The 14,880-nt window shown below is 43.9% G+C and overlaps 1 protein-coding gene across 7 annotated transcripts in view; it reads left to right on the top strand.

The window, feature by feature from the left end:
* Window positions 1–14,880, top strand: part of CRIM1 (cysteine rich transmembrane BMP regulator 1) — a 209,389-nt gene that overhangs the window by 163,417 nt on the left and 31,092 nt on the right. For all 7 annotated transcript variants that reach the window (XM_086327464.1, XM_086327461.1, XM_086327463.1 and 4 more), the window contains 4 exons: window positions 1,120–1,241; window positions 1,749–1,958; window positions 5,492–5,707; window positions 11,103–11,324. In XM_086327464.1, coding sequence (XP_086183590.1) covers window positions 1,120–1,241; window positions 1,749–1,958; window positions 5,492–5,707; window positions 11,103–11,324 — 770 coding nt within the window. The remainder of the gene's footprint in view (window positions 1–1,119; window positions 1,242–1,748; window positions 1,959–5,491; window positions 5,708–11,102; window positions 11,325–14,880) is intronic.

Genomic DNA, 14,880 nt, shown 5'->3' with positions numbered 1-14,880 from the left:
ATGTTTCCCACAGGGCTGTCTTCTTTTAGAATCTCTTAATTTGTCCAACATAAGAAAAAACAGGGTTTATTTATTTGTTTGTTTTTAGTTGAGCACCACTGTTGCCACTTAGGGCTCCCTGGGATGGAACTTAAACGTAGCTAGACTTAACTCCTTCTCTGCTGCCCAGGAAGCCCAGCTAGGGGAAAGCGTGTGGAGGAGATGTTAAGTCTAAGAGAGGACCTGGAGCTGCAGATAGTGAACAGAACGAAGAGGAGAGCAGATGAATGCCTTTTGTAACAGAGAAGATCATTCTCCTTTTAGAGAAAACCATTCTCCTTTTAGAGAAAACAAGGAATTGTTGCTAAGAATTTTTTGGTCCTTGAACTATGGTGATATTTTAATAAGCACATATTTATTATCATCTTCCTGATGATAATTTAGGCACAAAATTTAGGCACTCTAGTTTATATTCTAGTTTATATTCATCCAGCCATTTTCCTTTATTCTCTGTGCTTCAGTCATGCCCCATAGGTGGAGCATTTTTCAATTGGTATTCTTTATTGATGAATGAAATAATTATCGGACATTGACTGTAGAACTTCTCAGATGTTTTATTCTTCATCATGTCTGTGTGTCCTTTAGCTCTCTGTCTGTGTACTACAAGATTCTGTAGATATCTCAATAAAATGTTTACTGGTATCTGAAATTTCTTAAGAGAATGTGGTCATGTGAGGAAGGCAATGACCCTAACAAAAGGAGGACTTCTGCCTTTAATGCTGGCCTCCAATATTGACCAGCCATATGTCCTTCACCTTCTTATTCATGGAGTTCCACATTCATCCTTTTTTGTACTTGGTACCACTTTTCCTAATCAAATCAACAGTCATGTCATTGAGATTCTGATAGTCATATCCTAGAGACACCTCAGTGCTTGGGCAGTTCTAACCCTTGGCCATGGGTGGATGGTGGTCATTGCCCCAGGGAGCTAATTACTCATCACTCCAGGGGGTCATGAGAGAAGAAGGCCAAATCATTCTGCTTAATGACAACACCACTTCCATGACCCTGGGGTGAGCACTCGGGCGTCATTTGAGACTTTCAGATTTTCTGACCTCTGACAAAATTTTAATTACCCAGGAAGAATAAGCACGGCTGTGACATCTGTCGCTGTAAGAAATGCCCAGAGCTCCGGTGCAGTAAGATCTGCTCCCTGGGTTTCCAGAAGGACAGTCATGGCTGTCTCATCTGCAAGTGCAGAGGTAAGTGCCAGTGCATGCCCTTGCCCCAGAAACCAAGAAAAAGACAGCCTGTCAGTGAAACAGTTTCGCTGGTCATTGTCCGCTCTGACAGCACCATCACTCTCTAGGGGACCATCTCTTGCAGCTCCGTGGACTGTAGCCCCCACTGCCCACCCTACTTGGTTTTAGAAAATCCCGTGAATGGAGGAGCCTGGCGGGCTACAGTCCATGGGGTCTCAAAGAGTTGGACAGACTGAGCACATAAGAGAATGTAGAGTGAAAGGAGGAAAATTCAGTTATAAGCCTTCCAGAAGGAGAGACACGGATTTGTAAGGGTTTTTTTCTCCCATTTTTCAAAATTGAGGGCATATTTACATGAATTCTTTTCATGATCCTTTCCCGTATCACGAACTGTGCTCTGTAAACGGGATTTTTTGGTGACTGGGTAGCGCTGCCTGTGAAGACACTGCAGGCTGTTTCTCCTGTGCGGTAGCTGCTGCTTTACCAGGCTGCCTTCTGTCTGTCCAGAGGTCTCTGCCTCCGCCGGGCCACCCGTCCTGTCAGGCACGTGTCTATCCATGGATGGCCATCATCATAAAAATGGGGAGAGCTGGCATGATGGATGTCGGGAATGCTACTGTCACAGTGGACGGGAGATGTGCGCTCTGATCACCTGCCCCGTGCCTGCCTGTGGCAACCCCACCATTCACCCGGGACGGTGCTGCCCATCATGTTCAGGTAAAGGCTGGCTGACATCTCGTTCTCTCCCTAAGCAAGCGACTTCTGCCTCCTAGGGCCTCATCACATCTCTAACTCTGGGGGGAGCGCAGGGGACGACCCCTGGAACACACTTCCAACTCTCTGGTTTTCATCAGCAGTAGCCACAAGCATCAACAGGGCATGATAAATGATTAGCCAGAAACCACTAGACTATTCTAGAGCTCTAAAAGCACTCTCCTAAATTTTGAAGGTTTGAACTCCATTTGTATAAAGGTTTGTGGGCTTACGTACTTAAAATTAAAACTTCAGCCCTCCACTTTATGGATAGTGTATTGAGGCTGAATGTGTTAGTTTATCGGAGGGGCTTGGTGTTGATTTTATCTCATGAAAGCTTCTTATTTATAAAGTAATAATCGAGAGGGAGAGAATTACTGAAATCTGTGGCTATTGCTTTTTTTTATTCCTAATTAATAGATATATGGCAGTCTTGTCACATGGAGATGTTTAGAGTGACCACATATCCAAAACATTTAAAATCATAATAATGCTCATCAAAATAAGTTAGTAGAAGAACAGATTTATAATTCACAGTGCTCCAAATTATGGTTGTCCATAACAGTAATTATTACGATAATACCTCATCTAGTGCCTTAACAAGCAAAGAGCTCAGCACAGTTTTATATTTATTATTTCTTCCACTAAGTGGAGGTCATTGAGTTAGGGAAAAATAAACTCAGGCAGATTTTCATTTGGAAAACAGACACAGAGATTAACTCTCTTAACCAAAGTAAAATAGTGTGTCCGCTGGCTGGCCAGAGAGACGTGAAGTCTCCTGAGTCTTGCATCAGATTTCTTTTAAAGTTGAAATGTACTGTTTGCGTTTAGAGTAGTGATGGTATTTCCCCTGGTCAGTCCTGGTTCTGTATCTCCCTCTGCCTGTGCAGCAGGTACACTCAAGAACCTGAGATCTGGGCCTTTGGCAGCAAGGCAGGCTCAGCCTGGGAGGGAAGGTACCACACACTAGCACCTTGGTCTGCACCTGCTTTGCCTGCCAGGGTGGGAGTGGGCAGAGGGGCGCTGGAAGTCCCTTTCAGCCCTGAGATTCTATATACCTGATAACTAAGGAAAGTTCTAGGCAGCCTCCATGCCCCTTTAATAGTGGGCCCGGTGACAAAGTTTGTTTTGTTTCCCCTGGTTAAGCCAGATGTGCTCTGTATCTAAACTGTTTCCTGGTTCATGTTTTGCTAGTTAAATATGAAAAACCACCAGTGTCTACTGAAACAGAAGATAAGTGAACAAATCTAATGAGACAGAACTGATTTGACTCTTAGGGGAAAGAAGAATCATTTATTCCCATGAAGACCCCCATGCTTTAATTATGAGCATGAGAGTGTAGAGTGTGGCCTGCATCTGGGTCTTTGCTAAACTTGGTACTCAATGAAGAACTCTAACTGGTGGAAATGCAAAGATACTACTGAGAATAGATGACTGACTTGAGTATGGAAAGTCAGAGAAACAAATGTAGTTTTGTCTATTACAGAGATATGGAAAGTTCCTATGCAAACACACACAGAATTATTAGTGTGTAATTGTGGATGAGTGACTATCTAGACATACACATACAAAAACATATAGGTATTGGCATACATAAATATGTAGGTATGTTTTCTTCCAAAAATCTTCAGTGAGTTGCCATGTATGGATCTTTCTGAATAGATACCCCAGCACTGATACATTCACAGACTCCTACTCCTACTTTAAAGAGTATTTTCTCCTATCTTCTATTCAGAGATCAGCTATTTTTCCTTCTGAGATAAATGAGCAACCTCTGAATCTTCTGATAGAAGATTCGCTAGATGATACAGTTTCTCAGATTTCTTTCCCCTATCTCTCTTACCTTCTACCTTTTACTTTTTCTACCTTTCAGTTTTTCTGTCACATCTGATCACTCATGTTTTGCCTTGAGGCACATGGATGTATATAGCAAAGGAAATCACAGTAAGGCACCTGCACACACATGTCATTTTTCATCTGACCATTTTCCCTAGTCATCCACGTTTAGAAGAGCAGCAATTCTCAACCCTCTGCAAGTCCTTTCCAACGGGAGCCTCTCTCCAACATTAGTGTGCTGATGCTCTTTGGAACAATTTTATCTTTTCCTGTAAGCCATGAGAAATGTACTTTTATCTCATACCAGCCCAATTTTTATCCTAATTATCTTCCTCTCTACTTCCCTCATATACTAGAATGTCTGGCCCAGTTGCTTATGCACATAAGTGCTGGCTGATGTCAGTTTTCTGTGGTATGTACACTTGGTCAAAATTTTAGTCTTTACTAGCTCCCTGGAGATGAAGCTGTCTTAAAAGTTACCTTCTTAGCTGGACCCGGGCCCACACCACTGTATCTCCACAGTATTGCTAACTCTCAGGCTGAACACTGCTTGGAAAGACACAGCCCATGAGTGCTGAGGAGATGTCAGCTCTGAGCGTCTCTGCACAAACAGAGTAGATCTTCTGGGGCCCGATTTCCGCTGAGCTCCAGGCGTGAGCCCGCCGCAGTGTCTGCAGACGGCTGCTCCGCGGGGTGCCCCACTGTCAGCACCTTCTTGAAACGCCTGTTGTGTTTGGATGATATGAACACGGTTAATATCTTCATACTTCTCGTTTCCCCAGCACAACTTCAGGGCAATTCCCAGTGCCTCTTCAGACGTTTTCAGCATTAAATTCCCTCTCTATCTTTATCATCTCACCAGGAGCTCCAAATTCCCCCTCCACTGGGGAGAAAGAGCTCATACTTACCGTCAACCTCTGAGCGTTTACCTCTCTTGATCATATCACCAAATGTTTAGTCTCGTGAGGTTTCACACTGTAAATTCTGAAAAAGCAGTCCTGCTCACTGGGCTGACAGCTGGTCTATAGTGGGGTGTGTCCTGCTTAAGAGCAGGACTTATTTCTGAGCCTAAAAGGACCCAGGGCCCCAGAGATAATGAGGAGGATAAGGCACAAATCAGTTGGCAATTCTGTTTAATCTGTAGGCATATTCGTGATGCAAAGAAGCATAGACTTAGGTTCAAATGCCTTGTCTCCCCTTAATATTCTGAGTTCTCAGTTTCATCATAAGTAAAATAGGATAACAGTACCTGTTCACACAGCTGGTGTAAGGAATAAATGAAGTAACACATGTAAAGTGCTAAACATGGAAACTGGACCATAGTGAGCATTCAGTTGGTGAGAGATCTTTATTCTAGACAATCCTACTCATTCACAGACATCCCCTAAGAGGCTCCTGTTTCCTTCAGCAGTGAGGGTCCCTGTAATTTAATTGTCTCGACAGATTCTGTCATTCCATGTTGACAGGCTTGAACCACTTCCTGAAAAATAGCCCTTCTGCCTTATATTTCTGTGCATGGAATGTTTTCTCCCCTGTCCTCCGGGTAGGAGCCACCAGTTCATCTCCTGTGTCCCTCAAAGCCCACAGCACCGGGTTCTTCACAAGCTGGTGAGACTTCAGCCCGATCATTTCCTGTGTTTGGCTCTTCTCTCGTTCCGCAGATGACTTCGTGGTGCAGAAGCCAGAGCTCAGCACGCCGTCCATCTGCCACGCGCCCGGGGGAGAGTACTTTGTGGAGGGAGAAACGTGGCACATTGACACCTGCACGCAGTGCACGTGCCACAGCGGGCGGGTGCTGTGTGAGACGGAGGTGTGCCCGCCGCTGCTCTGCCAGAACCCCACACGCACCCAGGACTCCTGCTGCCCACAGTGCCCAGGTAACCGGCGCTGCGTCATGGGGAGGGCCAGGGCCACAGCCCAAGCCTCGTCATCCTGCAAGACCAGTGGGCTGGGTGGAGCCCATGGGGTAACAGGCCAGGCCCAGTCACCAGTATCCCAGACAGAAGTGACCCGGGCAACTGGCTTCCTGAATGCACTCCCTTCTGTCGAGCACATGTTTGTGCCATATGCCAAGTATGCTTTGCACCAGAGGTGACTGTAAACAATAACAGAAAATTGTTTCTACCTTTTTTTCCCTTAACCCTAAATCTCAGACTCAAGAGAGAGTCCTGCTGCACCAAATTATTCCAAATGATTTTGCTATTGTGAAGTCATCTTTGTCATTACAAAATGTGAAGAGCAGTTATTGATAAAGAATGTAAAATTATTTGAGAAACGTAAGATATATGTGTTTGATGAAGATACTTTGTTAAACAGAAGAATTGCTAAAATATGCATAACACCCACATTTTCAAATCTGCAGTGATTAAGATCCGAAAGTATTAAACGACCAGCACTGCATATGTCCAAAGAGCACTATTGTTTTTTTTTTTTTTTCAGTCTTCAGATAATCTGGCCTTAGCAGATGAATTTATAGTCATGTAACAAATACAATGAAATTTTGTCAGACTTTTTAAGCATAAATTGCTGATCTTGCAACTAAAGTAGCAATTCTAATTAATACCAGAATATATAACTTTTTTCCAGAAGACACTTAATTTGTATAATTACCAAGTAGATAGCACACTAGTGTAGTTTTGCTATTGCTCAGTCTGTTATCTTTTCAACTTAAATCAATAATCATTTATTTTCTAAATGTATATTCTTAGAGCATTTTTGCTCAGTAAAACATAAACCCTTGCATTTGATTAGTTTCTTTACATTGGATTGTCTAGTCAACCAACTGGAATCTATTATTCTGTCATTATGTAACCAGCGTAATTGATGTCCAAAATCTTCCTGGGTTCACATTGATATTTTTAATTGCATCAGATGAAATTGTAGGGATAGCCACATTTTTGCTGTTGTCATCATGCCCTGCTGCTTAGGTATTATCTTAGTACAGAGTCTTTGGTGTAATTTTCAACCATGTTAATCTGAAAAGCTTAATTAGTATGACATCTTTTCTAGTATAATAGTTGAGATGTGTTATGTTGTTATGATATACCCTGGAAATGACAGTGTTAGTCGCTTAGTCGTGTCCAACTCTTTGCAACCCCATGGACTTAGCCCACCAGGTTCTTCTGTCCGTGGAATTCTCCAGGCAAGAATACTGGAGTAGGTAGCCATTCCCTTCTCCAGGGGATCTTCCTGACCTAGGGATCGAACTCGGGTCTTCTGCATTGCACGTGGATTGTTTACGCAATATACGCTAGTCCCTGCTATATTATATAACATAACTCTTTTACTTAGATACAAACCCTACTAATGTTTCTCTGTTAATGTATGACCATGACTATTCCCATCCTCCTGATGGAAACTACTTTGAGTGGTCTTTTCACTGGTAATCATGAATTTAAATCCATTTATAGCTTCATTTTACAAGTGCTTAGGGACTGCCTGAATTGAGCCATGGGGATCCTGGGGTTGATGAGAACAGACACAACTCCTGTCTTATGAAGCAGTAATCCAGAAGAAGAGCTGAACGGTTTTTTTAAGTAAATCACGACAGAGTGAGAGGAGTGCCTGGAAAGGAAAGCACTTTTTAAAAAGCACATGTAGGAGCTTCCCTGGTGATCCAGTGGCCAAGACTCCATGCTCCCAGTGCAGGGAGCCCAGATTCCATCCCTGGTCAGGGAACTAGCTCCCACATGCCACAGCTAAGTTCAAGTGTAGCCAAATAAATAAATATTTAAAAAAAATTAAAAAGCACATGTAACCTAGGCAGCTTTAGCTAAAGTGAGAAGTACCTCAGTTGCTGCTTGTCTTAGGATCTGAGAAGAAATACAGAGGTTGGTCTAGGGGACGGGACATCTCCACGACCACTGGCCCAGATTTAACCTCTGACTGGATTCAGAGGTTCAGCCCAGGCAAAGAACAAGAGGTCCCTAGAAATGGGACTCCTTTGTGTGCTAGGGACTGATTTCTTAGAGCCAGGCCTCAAGGTCAGTGCACGTGAACAGAGGCCCTTCGATTCTACCAGCAAATGGGAAGAAGCACCCCCTGTATACCTGGCTTTGACCTCTCCTTTATTAACGTATGCCTAGGTGACTCTTCCTTTCTTTGCATATAACTTGAGGGATACTTCAATGATAGCCTTTATCGTAAATGTTAGGACTTTGTTTCCTAGATCAGTATTCCAAAGGCTACACTTACATCTGTGAATAAGCATGTCCCTGGAGTGATCTTAGATTTTAAAATCAGTCACCTACCCCATCATTGATCTTTCAGAACTTGCCATTCATAGTTGTGTTGTAGTGATAAAAAGTCTTAAAATTCAAGTGAAGATCGACAGCAGCACTGATAAATGGAGTACTTCACAGCTAGAAGAATACCATCTCTAATCTTAGGATCATGTCATGCTGAGTCACTTCAGTTTTGTCCAACTGTTTGCGACCATGTGGACTGTAGCCCACCAGGCTTCTCTCGAGATGGATTCTCCAGGCAAGAATACTGGAGTGGGGTTGCTATACCCTCCTCCAGGGAATCTTCCTGACTCATGAGATCAAACCTCATCCCTAACACCTCCTGCATTGGCAAGTGGATTCTTTACCACTGGTGCCACCTGGGAAGCCCAGTCTTAGGATACTTGTATTGTAATATTGTCCCAAAATGATATATAGGTACTAAAACTAGGAGAATCGCATCCCTGTAGTGATTGGGAGTCCTCTGATGCTCTGTTGGCCCCTCTGTCCTTAACTTACATTCTCATCTGGCCTGGCTTAGAACAAGGTCTAGAAGTAGACTCATGAAGAAAGATTGACCATCCCTGTAGGTGACGATAAAGGGAGAAAATAGAAGAGCACTTCTTTCTTTTTCACACTTTTTAAAAATTCTCTTTTCATTTTTGATATTTTAAAGTTGGAGAGAAGCATAGCACAGAAGAGAGAGGGAGCTGGAATAGAAATAAAAAGAATGAATGAACACCAGCGAAAGAACTGGTGAAAAACAGAATAAGTTAGTTAACACACTGTTGACTGGGGGATTTTTGTAGAAACTAACGCCTATGACCGGCAATTTGTTATGTAAGTGAATATTGAAACATCTCTAGTCAATAATATTTGGGTCACAGAAAACATACTTATATGTCTGTAGTCAGTAACTTGTTAATATTTGGAATCAGAGGTATAAAAAGGGGTTCTCCTTTCTTCCTAAAAATGGAAAGATGCCCAACAAAGGAAGATACCGTGGGCAAGATACCAGATGACACCTTCATCAGGCTTCAGTTAGTCTCCTGCCCGTGGGGCAGACACTGCATCTCAGCTGCAGGTCTCACTCCAGCTCTGCTGGCACACCCCTGTGTCCCCTGAGGTCCCCTCCAGACTGTAGGATATTCGTTTCAGCTGCTAGTTCATGATTTCATCACTGCTTCCTCTTCTGAGTTTTCAGATACCAGGTTGGATGTTGCTTGCAAGAGCTAAGCTGTCATAACCCACAGAAACCTCATGCCAGCTTGCAGAACCTCATGTAGACTAGTGTGAGTTGCCCTGATTGCCAGCCAAATCAAAAGTTAACGTCAGTCAGTCTCTTAAAAAGAACTTAGCCCTCAACATGGATGACCAGAAAAGATCCCTGAGAAAGCAGTCCCATCTTCCCATCTGTAACTCATATGCATGTGATTTAGTTTTCCTAACTGAACCTGGAGCACTTTTGGAGCAGTGGAAACCGGTGGCTGTTCTTTCTCTGTCGGCTGCCTTCAGGACTGGCAGTAGGAGATACAGTTACACAATTTGGTCTCAAAGCCCAAAACAAAGCAGCTACCCCACTTCTCATAGAGACTCTCCTTGTCCAGCCATACTTGTTGCCAGAGGGTGTCTTCATGAGGGGGACAGAAAGTGGAACGCTGAGAGCGTCTGCAGGACTGTGATCACTACATGTTTATTAAAGAGCAGACTTCATGAAGTTGATTCTGAGAAGAACAGATGATACTTCTGTCCCTGTGTCCACTGAGAAAATGGGATTCTCTTCAAGAATTGCTGGGTGGGACCATCCTGCCTCTTCTAGACTCTCAAGTGCAGAGGTTGTTAGAAGTGCTCTCTTGTCAGTGACGTTACTCAACCAGGAACCTCACCAGCTTGTACTTTCCTTTGTTATAGCCCATCAGCTTTCTGCTTGAGTTAACAGTTCTCAAGTCATTTCAGTGAATGCTAATACCCAAAGAGATATCCAGGGTTTTCTGGCGACATTCTTTTCTGTTAAGTTGTTGCAAGATTTCGAGACCCTCTGGTCTGTCTGTACATAGGGAAAACATACAAGACTTGCAGCTAGTTTCTCCGTGGGTACATCCTCAGGAGTTACTACATTCTGCATCACCTTTTAGCCATTAATGTGAATGCCTGAACATTGAAGTGTCACATGAGGTTTAGAAGTCTGTTTGGGTGTTGGTTGGCTAGGACTGCATGGGGCTGCAAATAGGAGAAACCCCAGCTCAGTTTTTAAACAAGTAGAGGTTTCTTTTCCATGCATTATGGGAAGCTTGGAGCCAGATGTTGACCACATCGATTTAGTATCTTAGTGATAGCAAGGCCTCTCTTTACAGGTGTGAGAAGGATATTACAGCTACAGGCCACAGGCTCATAGTCAAGGCTGGAAGGTTAAGGGTCGCTTTACATCTGCCCTTCTTTTAAGGAAGGGAAAGTTGGGACTTCCCTCGTGGTCCATTGGTTAAGACTCCACTCCCACTGCAGGGGGGTCAGGTTCAGTCCTTGGTCGAGGAACTAAGATCTCACATACCACATGGTGTGGCCACAAAAACAAAAATAAAAATATTTAAGAAAAAGGGGGAAGCAAAAGCTTTCGCAGAGGTCCCCTGATTACCAGTAAATCCATTAGCCACAGCTTAGTGACACAGCTGCCTCTAGTTGTGCAGGAGAAAAGGAAGGAGCAGATTGTTCCACCTGACGTATCAACCTTGTGGTCCAAGTCCTCAGCCACCCACCTCCCATCCCCCAAATCAGGATTTTGTTATGCTAAGGAGAAAAGGTAGCATGGATGTTGTGCAAACAACTAACAGAATCTCTGCAACAGACCTTTTGTGTCTGTTGTTTGCTTAAAAAACCCAGACCTGGTCCGAGTCAGACGTGCTCTTTTGTTCCTGAGTCTGTTTTAAGGAGACACACGAATGCCTGGTGGGCGAGCGCGCTTCGTGTGGGGCAGAGTGAGGCTCGCTGTGTTGCACAGTGGGTGCCTTGCAGCATCTTCTTTCCACTGCTGACCTTCTGTTCACTTTTGCAGATGAACCTCTCCAGCCTTCCTCATCCCACAATGACAGTGTGCCTAGTTACTGCAAAAACGATGAAGGGGATATATTCCTGGCAGCTGAGTCCTGGAAACCCGACGTGTGTACCAGCTGCGTGTGCATGGATAGCGTCATTAGCTGTTACTCTGAGTCTTGCCCTTCTGTATCCTGTGAAAGACCTGTGTTGAGAAAAGGCCAGTGTTGTCCCTACTGCATAGGTAAGACCAAGAAAAAAATCGTTTCTCCTGCCCAGCGACCACTAATTCTCTATTGACAGCTATATGTGTAGATCAGTTAGTAATTTTGAAATCCGTTTTTCTGGTTGACATACCACACAGGCCCAGTGTAGGTCACAACAGGAGGATCAAAGATGTGAAAGGTGTATTCCCGAGGTAAAACATGTTGAGAGTACAGAAATGCTTTCTGAGAATATCATAATGTTACAATGCCATCAAGTTCTACTGGGCTCCTTTGGCATTTGGGGATTTTCACTATTAGAGTTAGAACTCTCCTCCTTCACCTTATTATTGTCTGTGGTCTTCTTGTCCACAGACCCACCATGTCCCATATCAGAGTACACTTTGTGCCTGAAGCTTGCCACTACCTTAAGATCAGCCAAATACCAGATACTGATTTAAACTCCCAGTTCTTCCTCTGTCTGCTGACACTTAATTGATCCTATTTAGACCATGGGGTCATCCATGTTGAGGACCTAGGGACACAGAATGAGACCTGTGTCACGTCAGAGCCCTCTCCTTCATGTGACCCACGGGGATGCGTCTTACGATCAGAGGACATACGTATATTAGCCCCAGACATCTATACCAAAACTGGTCCTATGCACACAAGCCAGATGCTGTTCTGGAGTCCCGAAGGTGAGGCTCAGACAGCTGGCAGCTCTAATACAGCACAGTCCCTACTCCCAAGGCTCTCACTCTCTCTGATTGCTTCTGTCTCAAGTAAAACTCATAAAGTCAAGTGAAAGACAATGACGTATCTCAGTCCAGTTGTGAACCTATAGTCAGAGTTAGCAGGTGAAAAATTAGGCAAGCTGTATTAATGGTAGGCATCACGCGTTTATTGTTGAAGGTATTTGCATGCTTTCTAGATGCAAGTCAGTGCATATATTTGGGGTAAATGCGTGAGGAGGAGGGGAAATCCTCTGGCCACAGGACTTTGTAGCAGCCCGTGTAGATGAGTCAGTGAACGGTGCTCAGGTGCCCATCGGCCACCACTCAAGCTTTTCAGGATAGCTCCTCCGGCCACTCTGTGGGGTCACGCCCTCTGAACACTTATTCTGCACATTAGTATACGAGAGATGGAAAGATTTCAAAACACAATTTCTGGTCTCAGGAATTTTACAGAGCTTGATTTTATCCATGTCATGGTTAGGGAATGTGTGAAAATGGATTCTCTTCTTTTCATAGGGTGACTGTCTATCCAGTTTATTCTTTAAACTGTGCTTTTGTGAGTGAAGTGGGGACTGTTCATAATTTTGATGGGACCATGGCTCTAGACCAGGAGTGTCCCAAGCCAGTGGGGACCTATGGTTGCCCCACCTCTTAGTGACAGGGATGCTAGATCTGCTGTAATACCTACAAAGCTGGCTTTGTAGCTTGTAAGTGGAAGCCAAAAATGTATCAAGGCATCCATCCAGCTTACTGCTACATATCTTCTCAGAGAGTTGACTGGCATTCATCTTGTTAAAAATGGCATAGTCTTTGATGAGATCTGAATGAAAAGTGTAACCAGGTCACTATTTCAGACCAGGGCATTGGTAAAGGGGGCGGAAATGTACAGCCAGGACCAACATATTGAAATACCAAAACTTCTGTCCTAAGGAGACAATTTATAAATCAACCAGGAGTACTTGGATCATAGTTGGAAACCAAGGCCCAGGAAACCTGAGAATTCTGTAACCTTCAGAGGAAAAACCCAGCTGTGAATTTCTCATGTGTTGAAACGCTCTGAATTTTTTTTTTTTTTAAGATAAAAATGTTCCTGTTGTGTTTTGCTACTTAATTGGTGAATATGTGATTAGTAAGTTGCTCAACTAATTAATGTGTTTCCATGTGATAGTAGTAAATCACTTTACTGTCTCACAAAACCAGTTTAACAAATCAATACTTATGGAAAGAAACCTGCATATCCTAGAATTCTGTGTTCTTTGTCTTTTTTTTTTTTTTTTGCTTTTGCTTTCATATTTTCCTATTCCAATTCCTGCATCTAGACTGTACATTCTTCTTTAGTGTGGGGAGGAAAATACCAGTTTGGCCTCAATTTGTGATTTTGATTTCAAATTAGATTATAGGCACTTTCACTAAATTGTGGTTCACATAAACTCATAACGACAGAGTAGAAATTTTGATTCTGTTACAACAGTCCCCACCCCCACCGCCCCAGCCACATTGATGCAGGTATAACTGTATAATATAAACCTATGAGGTATCTTCTGCCAAACATGTTTGGGGTCTTTAACAGTTGATGAGTAATACTGTGTGCTGTTATCCTCACATTCATCTTAATTTATTCATACATGTTTTATTTCTGAAATAGTCATTGTTGTTATCATTTAGTTGCCAAGTCATGTCCAACTCTCTGCAACCCAGTGTTGGACTGTAGCCCACCAGGCTCCTCCGTCCATGGGATTCCAACAGGCAAGAACACTGGAGTGGGTGACCATTTCCTACTTCTCCAGCCCAGGGATGGAACCCAGTTCTCCTGCTTGTTAATCCAAGCAGATTCTTTACACTGAGGCACCTGGGAAGCCTTGAAATAGTCATTAGTCTCTGTAGGCATCATGCTGCTGCTGCTGCTGCTGCTAAGTCGCTTCAGTCATGTCCAACTCTGTGCGACCCCATAGACGGCAGCCCACCAGGCTCCCCCGTCCCTGGGATTCTCCAGGCAAGAACACTGGAGTGGGTTGCCATTTCCTTCTCCAGTGCATGAAAGTGAAAGTGAAGTCGCTCAGTCGTGTCCTACCCTCAGCGACCCCATGGACCGCAGCCTTCCGGCAAGAGTACTGGAGTGGGGTGCCGTTGCCTTCTCCGCTGTGTGCGTCATACTTTCTTGCAATTAGCCTTTCAGATTGGGCTTCATTCTGTCTCCCAGCTAATACTCAAGCACATGAAGTCAGATTCAGTTCATGACTACGATTTGAGGATTTTCTGACCCTCCAGTTTGCTCCCTTCACCTCTCCAGACTTCTTCTCTTGTCAGCTTCCCATCAGCATGGTCCCTCTGTAAGGGCACCAAGCCTAGGCAGCCGTAGCATGCCTGTGAGCAGTTGTCAGCTGTGCCGCACCGGCAAAGTCTTCATCCCCATCCACATCACTGAGCAAAGGGGAAGAGTGGGCATGCCATCATTCTGCATGGCATAAAGCTCCCAATGGCTTCTCAGCAGGCTCCAAGGACCAGTGCTTTCATTGTCTCCTGTTCCAGGCTTTCTCACTGTGAACCCAGCTCCTTGTTAACCCAGGCAGTCTGGTCCCAGGGTCACGTGTACCTCCGCCAAGCCTACGGCGCTGACCTCACCATGACTGCAGATCACCTCCCTGGGTGCATTTTCTTCCAAATCAATCAAATACAGATTTCTAAAAAACCGGATACCTGCCTTTGATCTGACTTCTTTTTTTAGTGATAAAATCTCTGAAGAAAAGTGTTCTTGCTTTCATCTTGTAAAGTAGCCTTTTTTTCTTACCACAAGAGAACTGAAAAGGGTGATCCTGCTAAACGTAGTATTATTACAAATGTTTGGTGTTCCTTTCAGATAAAT

The sequence above is a fragment of the Bos grunniens genome, chromosome 11 (assembly GCF_055505025.1).
Source record: "Bos grunniens cultivar Pamir isolate PY7600 chromosome 11, Bosgru_T2T1.0, whole genome shotgun sequence".
Lineage (NCBI taxonomy): Eukaryota > Metazoa > Chordata > Mammalia > Artiodactyla > Bovidae > Bos > Bos grunniens.
This window is presented reverse-complemented; position numbering and strand designations above follow the sequence as displayed.